Genomic DNA, 18,464 nt, shown 5'->3' on the forward strand with positions numbered 1-18,464 from the left:
TTTACTATTGCTTTGAATAGCATTTACTTTTAACGCACAAGGGCCAGCAGCCTCGTACCGTCTCCTGTTCTCAATCTTATCTGACCGACTGACCTCCTCCTCCTCCTCCTACCCAATGCCTGTAGCGTAGCGTCGGAAGGGGCGTGATGATTGCTGATGATAACGTAGGCGCAGGGCGACGGGGGCGTGGTCATTGCTATGGCAACGAGCCGCGTCGTTCTTTCCAGCGGCAGTTGAAGAGACCGGTTCGCTTCGCTCGTGCTCTGTTGCTGGAGCGACTGATGGCGGCGGAGGAATCCGGTGACGGGCTGCAGCTGGATTTCCAGGTGAGACTGAGAGCAGGGCCGGCTCAGCCCCTAGAGATTTTCTTCTTTTAGGGAATGGATCAGTGGCGTCTGTAGAGAGAAACATTGATGGGCAAAGTCAAAGCCATTTTCCCGCATGTCTCGCCCTCCCCCCCCCCCCCCCCCCCCCCCCCCCCCCCCATGGGCCTTATCTCTCTATATAAAAAGCAACAGTTGCCAGGTGGAAAATTTTTTTCCCACCCAATCCAACGCAAAAACAGCCCAAAACCCGCCCAAACTCAAACCCCGCCCCTGACACCCCCACCCCCGCGTCATCACCCCTGCCCCCGCCGTCACCGGCCCCGCCTCCCCGTCATCAGCCCCGCCCAAAACGTCACTAACCCCGCCCAAAACATCACTAACCCCGCCCCCCGCGGCTGAAAAAACCGCCCGAAAAACCGCGGAAAAGAAAAAGAAGCCCAAAAAACCGCGACCCGCCGCGGGCAAAAATTTCCCGCGGCGGGTCGCGGAAAACCGCCCAATTGGGCGGTAAAACCGCCCACCTGGCAACACTCAACACCAACGTTCTATGAAGCCTCCAGCCGGAAGTGTGAAGGGGGCGAGATATCCGGTTTCCCTATGAGTGTCTGCCCCGCCCTCTCTGTAACACAGTCAGTGAAGGAAAACAGCAGAGCACGAAATCAAATCGCTGGCTCTGTAACAGTGAAGGACTCAGAGCGGGGAAGGGAGAGAGGCCAGAGGGCTGGGACACACACACTCCCACATGCACACAGAAGAAAACATTGCTAGCCCCCGTTTCATTTGCATCAGAAACGGGGCTTTTTTTTACTAGTGTGGGATAAAGAAACTCTTCCGTCTAGTTTCAGCTACCAGATAAAAGTCTGGATTCTCCACAGGATTAAAAAAAAACAACCCTGCACCTCCAGTTCTGTATCAGAAACCCGCTGTGTTCCCCAATACCTTACAAGAAATACTCAGACTGTGTAGCCTGAGAACCAGCTTTGGTTCCCTCTGATCCTGGGAAGCCCCAGGTACAAAAGAAATAAACCACCTTGACTGATCCAAGGAAGGACTTCACTCAAATGTAACTTGAATGGGAGCCCGCAAAAAGTTGGGATAATGTGGGATACAAATGCAATAAATAAATAAATAAACTAGAAGACCCAACCTGGCCTTGTTTCGCATAACCTTTGTCAGGGGGCATACTGGTTTCCAAATATATTCTCTGGTAAATGCAGACGTAGCCAATATGTATTGTCGGTTTAAATGCAGAGAGAGGCAGGAACAGCTTCCATTAAAGTGACATTTGAGTGACCTTCTGCCGTCTCATTCCATCATTGCTGCTGTTTGGATGCTGCAGCGGGTTGGCTCCTGTTTTGTTTCAACCACCTTCACTGTACCAAGTTTATTCAAGTTTCAGATTTTATTCAGTTTTGATGTACCACCCTTGAGCGCACTGCACTATCTGAATGGTTCACAATAAAATATAATTAGAAGAAAAGAACTACAAATAATGATAGGAAAATAATAGTAACAAATGGAGAGAGTACAGCAGAGGAACACACTTAACAGGGAGTGAATACCCCACCATGAGGGTGAGAAGAGGGAACCCAAAAGTGGGAGATACTTTGAAGAAATCAAATTAATCTGTGCGAAGGACCTTTCAGAATGGGAAAGTGTTGAATTCTGATTTAAATTTGGAGTGTGACTGTTCTAACCTTAAATGAAGTGGTAATCAATTCCACAGGGTGGAGGCCGTCACACTAAAATTTTGGGCCCGAATAGTATCCAATCTAATAAGTCTAAATGAAAGGATAAAAAATGATGTTTCTGTAACGACCGGAGAGTTTGAGTTGGAATGTAAGGGGCCAATAGGCAGGAAATGTACTTTGGCTGTTCAGAGTGGTGGATTTTATGAGTAAAGGTTAGAATCTTGTATGTTAACCGATGAGCAACTGCTAGCCAGTGTTCCTGGCATAAAGCAGCGTTACATGATCCTAATACCACAGAAAGGCGGTATATCAAATCCCATTCCCATCCCCTTTCCTATGTGAACACTTTTATTTTGGGTTGCCAAGGGCCTGCTTTCAAATAGGGCCAGATACTTTGCAGCATAAAACAGAAACCCTACAAGAAGACATTCAAAACTTATCTAAAGAACTTACTAAACTGTAACAGCCCTAACCCACCTATGAAAAGACAGTACTTTAAATATTACACTGGGCCCTAGAGTCTGCCAATAATCTTTCCTTTATATGTTTGTTTTCTACTTTCATCATCTCTGCATTTATATCTACCCATTTGATTTTACCCGCCTTCCTGTTTCTCACCCTCTAGTCCCGTGATGGCAAACCTATGACACTCGTGTCAGCATTGACACGCGTAGCCATTTTCGATGACACGCGGCCACATGCGTCCGCATACAGAGAAGTATGGGACCGCATGCCGAGAAGGACGTTTCATCCTCTTCTCCTGCACGGCCGTTAGGGGATCTTTGACCTCACTTCCGGCCGGCGGAGCAGAGAGCAGCGGAATGCCGTGGGGGACGCATCTCTGGGGGCCCTGTGATCCCCATTACCAGCAACCACATAACCGCAGCAACCATCATCCAATCTACTGTTCTGGGGTGTTGTGGATTTCTAATTGACCATCATTACTGAGATGGGTGAGGGGAGGCTGGGAGAGGCGAGGGCCTGTGCTATGGGTGCCGTTTCCCACCATTAGAAATAGCGGCAGCCATCTTAATTTACATAAGGAACGCCATCTTGCAGCATAGTGCAGACTCCATTTCACCACTATTACTGTTGTGCATCCTTATTAACCCCTATTTCTGCTTATTAACCCTGCCCTTTCCTAAAAGACAGTTACATGTGCCATCTTGTGGTCAGTTAGGCTAGTTAACCCCTAATTGCCTGCAGGGCTAACAGGCTATCTATAATTCTATCTTCTGTCACTGCCCCCCTGATGGAGAACCCAAAAAATAAAAAACCAAGGTTAAGTAAAGGAAGTGGTAGTAGCAGTAGCCGACCCTTTCAAGAGACATGGACCGAAATGTATGGCATTATAGAAAAAAATGGCAGATCATTTTGCGTTCTATGTACTGAAACGGTAGTAAGCAGAACGTGGAATATAAATAGACATTTTGAAACTAATCATTCCCAGCTCTTGAAAAAAAGTGAGGATGAAAGGAAGGAATACATTTCCAGGCAACTACACTTTTATAAGAGCCAATCTAATTCCATCCTTAAATTTGTAAAAAGTTCTACAAATTTAACATCTGCAAGTTTGAGCATTGCTCACTCCATAGCTCAGCATGGAAAAGCACTCAGTGAGGGAGAATTTATTAAAGAAACTCTCCTAAGATGTGCACCAGTTCTATTTCACGATATGCAGAATAAATATGCAATTATTAAGAGAATATCTGAGTTACCACTCAGTAGAAATATCATAAAAGACCGAATAATGAGACTGAACACAAACGTACAACATCAATTAAAGAGAGACATAAGTAATTGTAAATATTTTTCGATCTCTCTTGATGAAACTACTGATGTCACATCACTTGCTCAGTTGGCCATTATTGGTCGATATTCTGATGGTCTCACAATGAGAGAAGAGTTGATAAAGTTAGTATCAGTGCCAACAAGTACATCAGGAAGCGAAATATGTAAGGTTGTTATACAAACATTCCGTGACCTAAGCATTGATATTTCTAAAGTTGTGTCAGTGACGACAGATGGGGCACCAAACATGGTGGGGAAAAAAGTCGGATTTGTCAAATTGGTTACGGAAGCTATTGGACATCCGATTGTGCCTTTTCATTGTATTATCCATCAGGAGGCTTTATGTGCCAAGGCAAGATTCACCGACTTAAACGACTTAATATCAGTTGTTACAAAAATAGTTAATTTAATAGCTGCTCGCCCCCTTCATAAGCGAGAATTTTCTGCACTTTTACTGGAGGTTGATTCCACCTACAGTGGACTGCTGATGTACAATAATGTAAGATGGCTGAGCCGAGGCAAAGTTCTTGAGCGCTTTGTGGAGTGCTTTGATGAAATTAAGGTATTTCTTGAGGATAAGGATCTGGGAAACTTTCCTCAGCTCAATGATGATAAGTGGGTCAACACCCTGATGTTTTTTTTACAGATCTCTCTGTTCCTATTAATGAACTGAACTTAAAGTTACAAGGTTTTGGCAAAAGTATTGACGTTATGTTTGGATACATAAAAGCTTTTGAAAGTAAACTTAAAATTTTCAAGCGACATGTAGAAACTAAAACTTATAAGTATTTTCCTTGAGTAACAAAGTATTTTGAGAAGGCCAGTGCAGCTATAAAAAATGAAACGGAAACCTTGCATATAAAGTACCAGCATGTTTTAGACTCGTTACTTGACCAGTTCAGTGATAGATTTAATCAATTTAGAAGCCTAGAACAGACCATGAAAATAATAAGTATCCTGATGTAGTAGTCTACAGTAGTTTGGAATTAAATGGTTTCCAATGGATGCAAATTGATGATTTGGAGATGCAACTTGTAGAATTTCAAGACAGTATCTGGGCTCAGGTGTTAGTCGACTTGAGGTCTAAGCTTGAGAATCTGGAAAGGTGCCGCTTGGAGAATCAAGAAGAGTGCCACTACGAACAGGAAATTTGGAGTGCCTGGAACCAATTACCAGACACTTTTAGCACCCTGAAAAATATAGCAATGGCTTTACTCACAATTTTTCCCTCTATGTACTTTTATGAGACCTTATTCTCAGCGTTAAATAATATCAAAACCAACAAAAGAAACAGATTGACAGATGAAGTTAGTAGCGCTTGCTTGGGCTTGAAGTGTACAAAATACCAACCTTCAATTGAAGATTTAGCCAATGAAATTCAGCAACAAAAAAGTCACTAATAGGCAGGTTAGTTAAAGAATTCCCCCTCCCCCTCACTTATCTTAGTTCACGGCACCCCACACAAGTTAAATAATATCAAGACCAACAAAAGAAACCGACTGACAGATGAACAAAGAAGTCACTAAGCAGGTAAGTTAAATAATTAGTTTTTGGTTTACTAAATACAGTTATATATTACAATTATACATTTTTAAACTATAAATATTACGAAATTATGGTTTTTTTTCTCAAAGTGACACACCACCCGAGTTATGCTCGCTTTTTTGGCGAATTTTGACACACCAAGCTCAAAAGGTTGCCCATCACTGCTCTAGTCCTTAGTCTCCTTTTCATCTCTAATCTAACCTACCAGCTTTTTCCATCTTCCTCTATTCCCTCTCCAGCACTCCCATTGCCCCCATTGCTCCCTCTGTTTCCTCTTTTCTCAGTCTACTATCCCACATTTTTAACTCGCCTTCTCTTCCCCATTTCCATCATCTGTACACGCCCTCTTAGCCCTTCTCTACTCTCCACTGCTTCTCATCCCCTCATAGCTTCAACTCCAGCCCTGTCTCTTCTTCCCCCCCTTGCTTGCAGATTTTTCTAATTCTCAGTCTCATCTCCTATTGCCTGTCGTTCACCATCTTTTTGATCCCATTTTTACCCTCACTCACCCTCTTTTCAGACTCCTTCCCTTTCTCTCATATCCCTAGAGGAAAAAAATACCACAATGTTCTGGTCTAACATCTTGAATAATCCTGCTCTTCCTCCAGCAGACAATAACAACTTCATGATTAAATGGGATAACCTGTGTGAAAATAAATAGCTCCCCTCAAATCTACATCCAAACCAACCCAGAAAATTTCACCTAGGTTTAATCAATCTATCCTTATTTTGAAAAGAAAATGTAGAAAACTGGAAAGAAAATGGGCTAAAGATACATCAAATGAAAACAAATTAATTTGGAAAATTGCCATCAAAACATCTCTATATATAAAACGCACCTCCAACGTTCTAATGAAGCCTCAAGCTGGAAACTTGAAGTGGCATAGATATCCGGTTTGCCCATGAATGTCTGCCCCGCCCTCGCGTCACAACGTAATGACTTTGAGGGCAGAGCACTGACACTCGTGTGACAAAACGGACAAGGCACAGGCGCGGAGGCGGAGCAACAAAAAAAAAAGAGCATCCCGACAAAACCAGCGTCGCGAACAAAAGAAGAACCAGGGTATCACCGTTTGACGAACCAAGCCAGCCACAACGAGCGAGGGAGGGAGGGAGGCAGGCAGCCTGAACGTCTGAGGGTGGGAGGGAGGAACACAGCCAGCCAGCCAACCTATCGAGTGGCGAAACACACAAGGCACAGGCGCGGAGGTGGAGCAACAAACAAAAATGCGTCCCGACAAAAAGAGCGTCACGAACAAAAGAAGAAACAGGGTATCAGCGTTTCACGGAGCAAACCAGGAACAACGTGGGAGGGAGGCAGGCAGGCAGCCTGAACGTCGGAGGGTGGGAGTGAGGGAGACAGGTAGCCAGCCAGCCTGAACGTGGGAGCCAGGGAGCCAGCCTGAACGTGGGAAGAAGGGAGGGAGGAAGGAAGGGGGGGGGGCATGACCATGACAGGTGGAGGTAGGAGAGGCCACGACCCTGAAGCTGGGAGGGGGGAGCGGAGGAAAAACGAGGGGGATGGGAAAGGGGGAAGGAAGACAGGGGAGAGGGGGAAGGAGGTCGGGAGACGAAGGGAGGGCCCCTGCCACACACACTCAGTCTTTCTCACACACACACACTCACACACACACTCACACATTCACTCTGTGTCTCTCTCTCACACAGTACTACTACTACTACTACTATTTAGTATTTCTATAGCACTACAAGGCATACGCAGCGCTGCACAAACATAGAAGAAAGACAGTCCCTGCTCAAAGAGCTTACAATCTAATAGACAAAAAATAAATAAAGTAAGCAAATCAAATCAATTAATGTGGACGGGAAGGAAGAGAGGAGGGTAGGTGGAGGCGAGTGGTTACAAGTGGTTACGAGTCAAAAGCAATGTTAAAGAGGTGGGCTTTCAGTCTAGATTTAAAGGTGGCTAAGGATGGGGCAAGACGTAGGGTCTCAGGAAGTTTATTCCAGGCGTAGGGTGCAGCGAGATAGAAGGCGCGAAGTCTGGAGTTGGCAGTAGTGGAGAAGGGAACAGATAAGACGGATTTATCCATGGAGCGGAGTGCACGGGAAGGGGTGTAGGGAAGGACGAGTGTGGAGAGATACTGGGGTGCAGCAGAGTGAGTACATTTATAGGTTAGTAGAAGAAGTTTGAACAGGATGCGAAAACGGATAGGGAGCCAGTGAAGGGTCTTGAGGAGAGGGGTAGTATGAGTAAAGCGACCCTGGCGGAAGATGAGACGGGCAGCAGAGTTTTTGAACCGACTGGAGAGGGGAGAGGTGACTAAGTGGGAGGCCAGCAAAAAGCAGATTGCAGTAGTCTAAACGAGAGGTGACAAGGGTGTGGATGAGGGTTTTGGTAGAGTGCTCGGAAAGAAAGGGGCGGATTTTACGGATGTTGTAAAGAAAGAAACGACAGGTCTTGGCAATCTGCTGGATATGAGCAGAGAAGGAGAGAGAAGAGTCAAAGATGACCCCAAGGTTTCGAGCTGAGGAGACAGGGAGAATGAGAGAGCCATCAACAGAAATAGAAAACGGGGGGAGCGGGGAGGTGGGTTTGGGGGGGAAAATGAGAAGCTCGGTTTTGGTCATATTTAATTTCAGGTGGCGTTGAGACATCCAGACAGCAATGTCAGACAAGCACGCTGAAACTTTGGTTTGGATGCAAGGTGAGATATCAGGGGTAGAAAGGTAGATGTGGGAGTCATCAGCATAGAGATGGTAGGAAAAGCCATGGGATGAGATTAATGAGCCAAGGGAAGAAGTGTAGATAGAAAAGAGGAGGGGACCAAGAACAGAACCCTGAGGTACGCCGACAGGCAGAGGGATAGAAGTAGAAGAGGATCCACCAGAATGAACACTAAAGGTGCGGAGGGAGAGGTAGGAAGAGAACCAGGAAAGGACAGAGCCCTGGAATCCAAGTGAGGATAGGGTATCGAGAAGTATGCTGTGATCGACTGTGTCAAAAGCAGCGGAAAGATCAAGAAGAATGAGGATGGAATATTGACCTCTGGATTTAGCCAGTAATAGGTCATTGGAGACTAGTAAGCGCAGTTTCGGTTGAGTGGAGAGGGCGAAAACCAGATTGTAGTGGGTCAAGAATAGCATGTGAGGAGAGAAAATCAAGGCAGCGGCGGTGAACAGCACACTCAAGTAACTTGGAGAGAAAAGGAAGGAGGGAGTTGGGTCGGTAATTAGAGGGACAAGTAGGGTCGAGTGAAGGCTTCTTAAGGAGAGGTGTGACCACAGCATGTTTAAAGGCAGCAGGGACAGTCGCAGTGGAAAGTGAGAGGTTGAGAATGTGACAGATAAAAGGAATAAGAGCAGGAGAGATGGCATTAAGAAGGTGGGTGGGAATGGGATCAGAGGAACAGGTGGTACATTTTGAGGAAGAAAGGAGAAGTGTAGTTTCCTCAATAGTAACTTCAGGAAAGGAGGAAAGGGAATGAGGGGAAGGAGAGAGAGGGGAACGGACTAGTGGAGGGAGAGGTGGTGAGGTAGAGAAAGCAAGGTTTATCTTTTCAACCTTGTGAAAGAATTCAGCAAGGATCTGAGGAGATAATGAAGGGGGAGTTGGGGGAGGGGGCACCTTGAGGAGAGAGTTCAATGTGGTGAAGAGAAGTCGAGAATTAGAGCCAAGAGAGTTGGTCAGTTGGATATAATAATCCTGTTTGGCACGTAAAAGAGCAGATTGGAAGGAGGTCAGCATGAACTTAAAGTGTAAGAAATCAGCAAGGGCCCGAGATTTCCGCCAGAGGCGTTCGGCGGAGCGGGTACAGGAACGTAGGTAGCGGATATTAGAAGTCAGCCAAGGTTGGGGTTTTGTACGCCTTACAGGGTGGGTCATCAAAGGTGCAAGAGTGTCTAAGGCAGAGGATAGAGTATTGTTGTAAGAAGAAACAGCCTCGTTGACAGACTTGGATGGTGCCATAGTAGAGAGGAGGTTTGAAACATGGGAGGATAGAGATGAAGGGTCAATATCGTGAAGATTCCTAGATAAATGAGATAAGATAGGACGGGACTGGGAGGGAGGAGATTTAAGTGTGAAAAGTTATAAGATGGTGATCAGAGGAGGGAAGATCAGAGGCAAGGAAACTAGAGGGTGAACAGTTGGAGGAGAAGATGAGATCAAGACAGTGACCATTTTGATGAGTGGGGGAGGTGGAGCACAGTTGGAGATTAAAGGAGGACGTTAAAGCGAGTAACTTGGAAATATAAGAGTTGGAAGGATCATTAGCAGGAATATTAAAGTCACCAAGGATGAGAGAGGGGGAGGAAGGATCATGGAAGAAGGCAAGCCAGGCATCAAAGTCACTGAGAAAGGATGAAAGGGACTTATCAGGGGGATATAAATGACCGCTATTCGAAGAGGCAGAGGAGAGAAAAGGCGGATAGAGTGGACTTCAAAGGAGGAAAAACAGTGAGATTGAGGTGGAAGAAGGGGTTGAAATCTGGAGGAGGGAGAGGAAGTAGTCCAACACCGCCCCCACGGCCAGCAGGGCGAGGAGTATGTGAAAATAGATAACCGCCATGGCACAGGGCTGCGACTGAAGCAGAGTCATCAGGGCAGAGCCAGGTTTCTGTTATGGCGAGCAGATGGAGGTGACGCGAGATAAAGAGGTCATGGATATAGGCAAGTTTGTTACAGATAGAGCGAGCATTCCATAGGGCGCAAGAGAAGGACAGAGAAGAGGAGGGGAGTAGAGAAATAGAGATGAGGTTAGAGGGGTTGCGGTGAGATCTGTAGAGTTGGGATAATAGTTGGTGAGGGGGGGGCCAGGATTGGGATTGATGTCACCGGCTGAGAGTAAGAGAAGGAGTAAAAGAGAACGGAGGAGAGTAGGAGAGGTGTGGCCACGAAGGCGTCGAAGGCGAGAGGTATTTAGGTGGAATGGGGAAGGCAAAATGGACGGAAGAAAAAGGTGGAGATTAAAAGCCAAGAGGGAGGAAGAGGGTAGGAGAGAAGGTGAGGTGATGAAGTTGATGGATGGGCAGTGAGTTCCTGTAGCGGGGAGAGGTAGGGGGTGAGGGAAAAGATTAGGAAGGGACAGGGCTAGGAAGAGAATATGAATAGGGGCCATAAATGACTGAGGTACTTTAGCAAGATTAGATGTAAAGAGAAAAATGCCCCGCGCGCCTAATGGCGCGCGGCACCTAGAGCGGAGGCCCTGAGTGGATCGGAGTGGACCTGGGTGTCACCCCGGAGAAGGCTGTAAGGATATGCAGATGAGCTGCAAGTCCTCCACAGCACCTGAAAGGCAGCCGGTGGTAGAGCTGGGCACCTCTCAGCTGAGGAAAGGCTTACCAGGGGTTAGGCCGAAGCCAGCATTCCTCCCCCTGAGGGTCGCTCTCACACACACTCTCTCAAACATACACACTCAGAGGCACACCTTGCTAGCGCCCGTTTCATTTGTGTCAGAAACGGGCCTTTTTTACTAGTATAAAAATGAGATCAAAATTGTAAAAGCTCAAAACTATAACAAAATAATTGGTGGTAATTTCCTTAATACCAGTAAAATTTTCAATCTGATAAAAAGGCTATTATCCACAAAAGAAATAACCACAACCACAGAGTCTCCACCAAAAGCAGAACAACTGGCTACTTTTTTAAAACAAATAATAGTTAAAATCAGAGAAGGAGTCATCAAATTAAATGTCTACCATCAAGATATTTACGAAAAACAGTCAGACACATATACAGGAATAGCCACCAACAGAATCTAGCCTTCCTTCCAACTACCAACCCATGACACAGTAAAACATTACCTCCTAAAAAATTCAAACTCACAATGCATACTAGATCCTTGTCCTAGTTACCTTATGAAGGAAGCTCCTAATATATTCATCAATCTGCTTCAGCAGCATTTATCCTTCCTACTATTTCACGGCACTTTACCTGATAATAAAGGTTCTATTATCCTAACACCAATACCAAAAAACAATTCAATCACCATAACTGAAGTAACAAACTACAGACCAGTAGCCTCCAATCCTTTGATGATAAAGGTGATGGAAGGAATAGCAGCAGCACAAACTCTGGACTACCTTTCACATTTCTCCCTACTACACAAATCGCAATCAGCTTTCAGACCATGCTATATCACCGAGATTGTCCTTACTACCCTAGAATCAAATCTCAGAAAAGAAATTAGCATAGGGTCTATGATCTTAATAATGCAGTTCGATATGTCTAGTGCATTCGATGTAGTAGATCATAATATCCTACTAAACATACTAGACAGCTTTGGTATATGTGGCACAGTCCACTAATGGTTTCAAGGATTGCCGAAATCAAGATCTTACAAAGTGAAAATGAAAGGAACCTTATCCTCACCTTGGTCACCGGACTGTGGCATCCCTCAGGGTTCTCTATTATCGCCCATTCTGTTTAATATAATGATGTCACCACTAGGCAACAGACTAGAAACAGCAGGATTCAAAACATTAATGTATGCTGACAATGCTGACCTTCAAAAACAACAATCAAGACATCTTACAAAAGGCAAAACTTGGCTTAAATTTGATGGAAACCTGGGCCTCAGAATCCAAACTAAAGCTAAGTAAAGAAAAAACTAAATTCATGGTCATACCAACCTATTTGACCAAAACGACTACAACAGTTTCACAATTGACAACACTTAATTCCCCACTGACAATAATCTGAAAATTCTAGGTATAATTATAGACAAATCACAAAATCTTTCATGTCTCTCTAGAAACGAAAAAGGATTAGACCCTATTTCTCATCAGAAACATTCAGACTGTTGATATAGTCATTAACATTATCCCAATTCGATTATTGTAATGCCATATATGCTGGCTGTAAGGAGTCCTGTTGAAAAAACTCCAAACAGCTCAAAACACTGCAGCCATGTTCATATATAAAATCTCTTGTTTTGAAAGTGACTCCCCTTTATTAATCAAATTACACTGGCTTCCCATCAAAGCGAGAATCACCTTCAAATTATGTACCTTTATCTTTCAAATACTAAATGGCACAGCTCCAGACTATATGGTACCATTAATAAACTTACTTCAAAGAAACGCTAAATATGAGGCAAGAAATTATCTCAGACTACACCTTCCAAATTGCAAAAAAAGTGATCTACAAACTGTCCACTCTGCAGACTTCACTTACTTAGGAACCAAATGGTGGAACTCCTTACAACCCAAAATAAGAAATATACAGGAATATACTAGATTCTGCAAAATCCTCAAATTGTTCCTATTCAAACAAACCCTCACAAAGAATGACCATATCTCAATTAATTATTACCTGAATAGGTTATTACTCTATTTACCATTAACTTTCTCTTTGCTTCATGTACAATTTTTCATTCATAATAGATTTTCTAAATGTTAAACATCCATAGCTATCCCACTATGTTTATGATATTGTATTGTAAAATTGGATTCTTACAACAAATGACTTTCTTATGCATTATTCTTTATGTATCCTATACTGTTTATTGTAAGCCACATTGAACTCAAACTTGTTTGGGAGAATGTGGGATATAAATGTCACAAGTAAATAAATTCACACTGTGGCTCAACCTTTTCCCCAACTTCATTCTCTTCTCTTACTCCCTGTGAGGGAGGGAGGGAGTGAGTGGTATAGCAACAGGTTTCTCCAAGACCACTCACTGATGGTGCAGTTAAGCCTTCTTATAGCAGGTGGTGTTAAACGGCTGTCTTAGAGACAGAGTTAGAGGGGCAGGGCTCGGGCTCAGGCAAGGATGGTGTTAAATGCCCTGAGTTAGTGTATAGCAGGGGTGTCAAACCTTGTCCCTTGCCAGGTTAGATTTTCAGGATTTCCCCATTGAATATGCATGAGATTTATTTGCATATGGAGGCGGTGCATACAAATAGATTTCATGTATATTCATTGGGGAAATCCTGAAAATCTGACTGGATTGCGGTGTGTATTTCCGTCCCTTACCCCCCAGGGAGAGAACTCAGATAAGAAAGAGAACTTCCTTGTCATCAAGCAGATGAAGCCATTACATATGGGTTGTGTCCATCAACCAGCAGGGGGAGATAGAGAGCACTCAACTTTTCACAGTGCCTCATGGCCAGCTAGCTCCACTGCCTCTTCAGTATTCTCTATCTCCCCAAGCAGGGTGGCTGCAGCTTCTTCGAGCTCCATCAAAAATCTGCCTGGGGGTGGCTCCTGGCTTGCCAGTTGTTAGCCGGGGTGTTAGAGGCTATAGCAGCTTCACTTTGAAGGCACATAGGTCAGGCCTTTCCCTGCCTTACCCATGCCCCCGTGGATGTGGACATATTAGCTTGCTTTTCCCTGTCCTTTCCCACTCAGTGGATGCAGGCACATTGGTTCGCCTTTCCCTGCCTTTCCCACTTATCTGAGCCTCCGGAGTGTTTTTATTTACCTCTTTTCCCTCTGCTTTCCTCACAGCGTTAAAAAAAAAAATAATAAGTAAAGTCACGTCGCGCTTTAGCGCAGCGATCTTGGAAAAGAGGTTTTTTTCTTGAGATTCTTCTGCAGGACCGGAGCTGTGATACTCGGTCTAGTGAGGTAAGAGTGTTTTCTGACTCCTCCGGGGTGGGCCCACGATCGGGACGTTTTTGGCGCGAACTGCCATTTTTGAATTTTACCGCCGTTTTCGGCGATGGCTGCGGAGACTGTAAGGCGCTGTTCTAAATGTGGCAAGCGCAAATCAGCAGCGGGGCTCTATAATTCGTGCTGTACAGACGGTAGAGCCGGCCCGAGCATGGCGAGCGGCGATCTTTCGCACTCTGAGCTGGCAGCGGACGCCATATTGGATTTTCCACATGGCGTGGCCTCCGTTGCGACGGAGAGCCCTGAATCCGGGGTGGGGGGGGGTCCTCTGAGTGAAGCTAATAATAGAGCTGATAGCCCTGGGCAGGATCTGGGCGGTCAGGGAGTGGTTTTCTCCCCTGATTTTGTTTTAATGCTGCATAGGGCATACATGCTTAAAAGAGCTCTCCACAGGGATCTTCGGACCCTCTGCCTGCCCCCCCCCCCCCCCCCCCGGTGGATTCTGGCCTTTTGGAGTTGGCTTTGCCTGTTTCTTATCCTCCTGATAAACGCAGAAGGGCTAATTCCCCTTCTGAGTGTGGCGCACCCCCCTTCCCCCCCCCCCCCCCCCCCGTGGTCGGGCTATGAGGATTCTGAGGGGTCTGGCAGAACTTCTTGGGCTGAGGAGCCAGAGTCGGGTGCAGAATTGCCACAGGAGCTTGATGATCCCTCTGCGGTGAGGATTTTCCACCGCGAGGAGCTGCCAGCGCTTATTTCAGATGCCTTACAAGCCCTCTCGATTGAAGATCCTGGGAGTGGCACAGCCTCCTCGGTTAATCCAAGGATGGCTAGTACCAGAAAGCCTGTTCGAGCCTTTCCTTTGCATGACTCCTTCCAAGAGCTTATTTCGGCTCAATGGGCTGACCCCGAGGGACCTTTGAAGGTTGCCAGGGCTATGGGGCAATTATACCCTCGGAGTGAGGAACATTTGGCTCGCTTTGCAATGCCTAAAGTGGATACCATGGTCACGGCTGTGACAAAGAGAACTACCCTCCCTGTTGAAGGAGGTGTTGCCCTGAAGGATATTCAAGACCGCAGGCTTGATTCAGCTCTGAAGCGGTCCTTTGATTTGGCAGGTCTCACTGTTCGGGCGTCTGCATGCAGTTGTTATGCTGATGGAGCGGAGACCTTATCTGAAGTGGCTCCGCGGATGGAGTCGGCCTTATCCTTTTTGGCTGACGCCCTTTATGATATGGTCAGAACTTCGGCTAAACAAATGGCTGTAGCAGTGGCGGCTCGCTGCACTCTTTTGCTACGACATGGCCTCTAAGCAAAGGTTGGTGAAGTTGCCCTTTCAAGGCCTTCTCCTGTTTGGTGAGGAGCTGGAAAACATTGTTAAAGGCCTGTGGGATTCCAAACCTCAGCGCTTGCCCGAAGATAGGCCGAAGCCTTCCTCTAAGGGTCAGGCAGTCCGCTCCTCTTACAGACCTCGCTTCCGTGAAGCTAGAAGGTACCGCCCAGGGCGTGCTGCTAGGTTAACTTCGCGTGCCCGCTTTCAGCAGAGAAACTCCTTTCGCTTGGACAAACGTTCTGCAGCTGCCGGTTCAAGGCCTGGAGTTCAGGGGCGACCCTCTCAATGATGGTGCACCGGCCCCCTCCTCGTTTCCTGTCATCGAAGGAAGACTTTCCCTCTTTTTCGAGGAGTGGGCCAACATCTCAGATCAGTAGGTCTTGGACCTGATCAGAGACGGATACCGAATAGAATTCGATGTCCCGGTGAGAGACGTGTTTGTGGAGTACCGATGCGGTTCTGCTGCCAAACGGGCGGCGGTAGAGGAGACTTTGCACAGTCTGTGCCAGATAGGGGCTGTGACCCCGGTATCTCCCGCCGAACAAGGTCTAGGCCGCTACTCCATGTACTTTGTGGTGCCACGAAAAGGCAGGTCTTTTCGCCTGATCCTGGACTTAAAAGAGCTAAACAAGTCCTTAAGAGTGCGGCATTTTCACATGGAAACCCTGCGCTACGTCATTGCAACAGTACAGCCAGGAGAGTTTCTCATGTCTCTGGACCTGAAAGAAGCTTACTTGCACATACCAATTTGGCCCCCGCACCAGAAGTTTCTGCGGTTTGTGGTGTTGGGAAAACATTTCCAGTTTCGGGCCTTGCCTTTTGGCCTCGCCACAGCTCCCCGAACCTTCTCCAAGGTAATGGTGGTAGTAGCTGCCTTTCTCAGGCGAGAGGGTATCCGGGTTCACCCGTACCTAGACAACTGGCTCATCAGAGCAGACTCGGAAAAAGAGAGTCATCTAGCTACAGCCAGAGTGGTTTCAGTCCTTCAATCTCTGGGCTGGGTCGTCAATATGGCCAAAAGTTACCTGACCCCCTCGCAATCTCTAGAATATTTGGGGGCCAGGTTCGACACAGCCTCGGGCTATGTGTTTCTTCCCGAACAAAGGCGGTGCAAGCTTCAGAATCAGGTCCGTCTGCTCCTGAGGATGCCCCGCCCGCGAGCTTGGGACATTGTCCAGCTGTTGGGATCGATGACGGCCACCTTGGAAGTGGTACCATGGGCGAGAGCGCACCTGAGACCTCTACAGTATTCTCTACTTCAACGATGGTCTCCAGTATCTCAGGATTATCAGTGCAGACTTTCTTGGCTCCCTCCCGCCTCAGTATGGAGTGGTGGCTCTCGGACAGCATGTTGCAGTGGGGAATGCCGCTGGCGCTCCCCGATTGGTGTCTAGTGGTGACAGATGCCAGCCTGAAGGGCTGGGGCGCACATTGCACATGCCCAGGGTCTGTGGACGCCCGACGAGTCGGAGTGGTCTATCAACCGCCTGGAGTTGAAAGCGGTGTTTCTGGCTCTTCTGGCCTTGCAAGTGACCCTGGAAGGATTGGCTGTCCGAGTGATGTCGGACAACACGACAGCAGTGGCCTACATAAATCGACAAGGCGACACTCAGTGTAGAGCTGTAGCCGCGTAGGGCGAACAAATTTGCCACTGGGCCGAGCTGCATCTACAGTCCCTGTCAGCAGCTCACATTGCAGGTCAGAGCAACTTGCAAGCCGACTATCTAAGTAGGCATCAGATCGATCCAGCGGAGTGGGAACTAGCAGACGATGTATTCCTGCAGATATGTGCCAAATGGGGCAAGCCAGTGATGGATCTTATGGCGACTAGTTCCAATGCCAAAGTCCCGTGCTTCTTCAGCAGACGGAGGGATCCTCGCTCTGCCGGGTTGGATGCCTTGGCTCAACCCTGGCCCCTGGGCTTGCTGTATGTCTTCCCTCCGTGGCTCTTGATAGGGCGAGTGCTCCTGCGGATTTGGCTGCATCCAGGAGAAGTGGTGCTCATCGCCCCGGATTGGCCCAGGAGGCCTTGGTATGCGGACCTCCGACAGATGCTGTTGGAGGTTCCCTTTCCGTTATCTCTGGTTCCGCACCTGTTGTCACAGGGTCCGGTGGCCATGGAGGACGCCTGCCGCTTTGGTCTTATGGCATAGCGATTGAGAGGGCGCAATTGAGAGATAAAGGCTACTCAAATAAGGTAATTTCCACTCTCCTGCAGGCCCGTAAGAGCTCCACTTCCGTGGCTTATGCCAGGATTTGGCACCAGTTTGAAGTCTGGTGTGTTTCAAGAGCGCTTTCTCCGTTGCGGGCTCCTGTCTCGCCGATTCTGGACTTTTTGTAGGATGGTGTACACAAAGGCTTGGCCTATAATTCCCTGCGGGTGCAAGTGGCAGCATTGGCCTCCCTGCATGGCAAGGTTGAAGGCGTGTCCTTAGCTGCTCATCCAGATGTGGCATGGTTTCTTAGAGGGGTGCTTCGGCTCCGTCCTCCCGTGCGGGCACCTTGTCCAGCTTGGAACCTGGGGTTAGTATTGAAGGCCCTTCAGGGGGCTCCCTTTGAATCGCTTCAGCGTGCTTCAGAGAAAGATTTGACACTGAAGGCCGTCTTTTTAGTGGCCATTACCTCGGCGAGACGGGTGTCAGAGCTCCAGGCGCTGTCCTGTAGAGACCCTTTTCTGCAGTTCTCAGAGTCAGGGGTCATGGTTCGGACTGTGCCTTCCTTCATGCCTAAGGTGGTTTCAGCATTTCACCTAAACCAGCCTGTTTTTCTTCCCTCCTTTGTTGAGGAGGAGTTTCCAGATTCATTTGGGCAGTTGCACCTTTTGGATGTGCGCAGGACTCTGTTGCAGTATCTGCGAATTACAAATTATTTCAGGACCTCTGATCATCTTTTTGTGCTGTTTGCAGGTCCTCGCAGAGAGTCTTCAGCGTCTAAAGCCACTATTGTCCATTGGCTCAAAGAAGCTATCTTTTCAGCATATCTGCTGTCTGGCCGGGCTCCGCCTGAAGCCTTTAAGGCACATTCCACAAGAGCGATTTCCTCTTCCTGGGCGGAAACTGGAGCACTATCTCTTCATGAGATTTGCAGTGCTGCAACATGGGCTTCTAAGCTCTCTTTCGCCCGACATTACAGGCTGGATGTGGCTGCCAGGAGGGATGCGCGTTTTGGAGCACAGGTGCTAGCGCGTGGTGTGGCTTGTTCCCACCCTATTTAGGGATTGCTTTGTTACATCCCATACGTAATGGTTTCATGTGCTTGATGAC

The 18,464-nt window shown here is 47.1% G+C and overlaps 1 protein-coding gene across 1 annotated transcript in view; it reads left to right on the forward strand.

Annotated features, from left to right (window-relative positions):
* Positions 1 to 262: 262 nt before the first annotated feature.
* Positions 263 to 18,464, forward strand: part of FAM161B (FAM161 centrosomal protein B) — a 277,968-nt gene continuing 259,766 nt past the window's right edge. Inside the window, 1 exon segment of the mRNA XM_030215409.1 lies at positions 263 to 326. Coding sequence (XP_030071269.1) covers positions 282 to 326 — 45 coding nt within the window. The 5' untranslated portion in view covers positions 263 to 281.

The sequence above is a fragment of the Microcaecilia unicolor genome, chromosome 9 (assembly GCF_901765095.1).
Source record: "Microcaecilia unicolor chromosome 9, aMicUni1.1, whole genome shotgun sequence".
In the NCBI taxonomy this organism is placed as follows: Eukaryota; Metazoa; Chordata; class Amphibia; order Gymnophiona; family Siphonopidae; genus Microcaecilia; species Microcaecilia unicolor.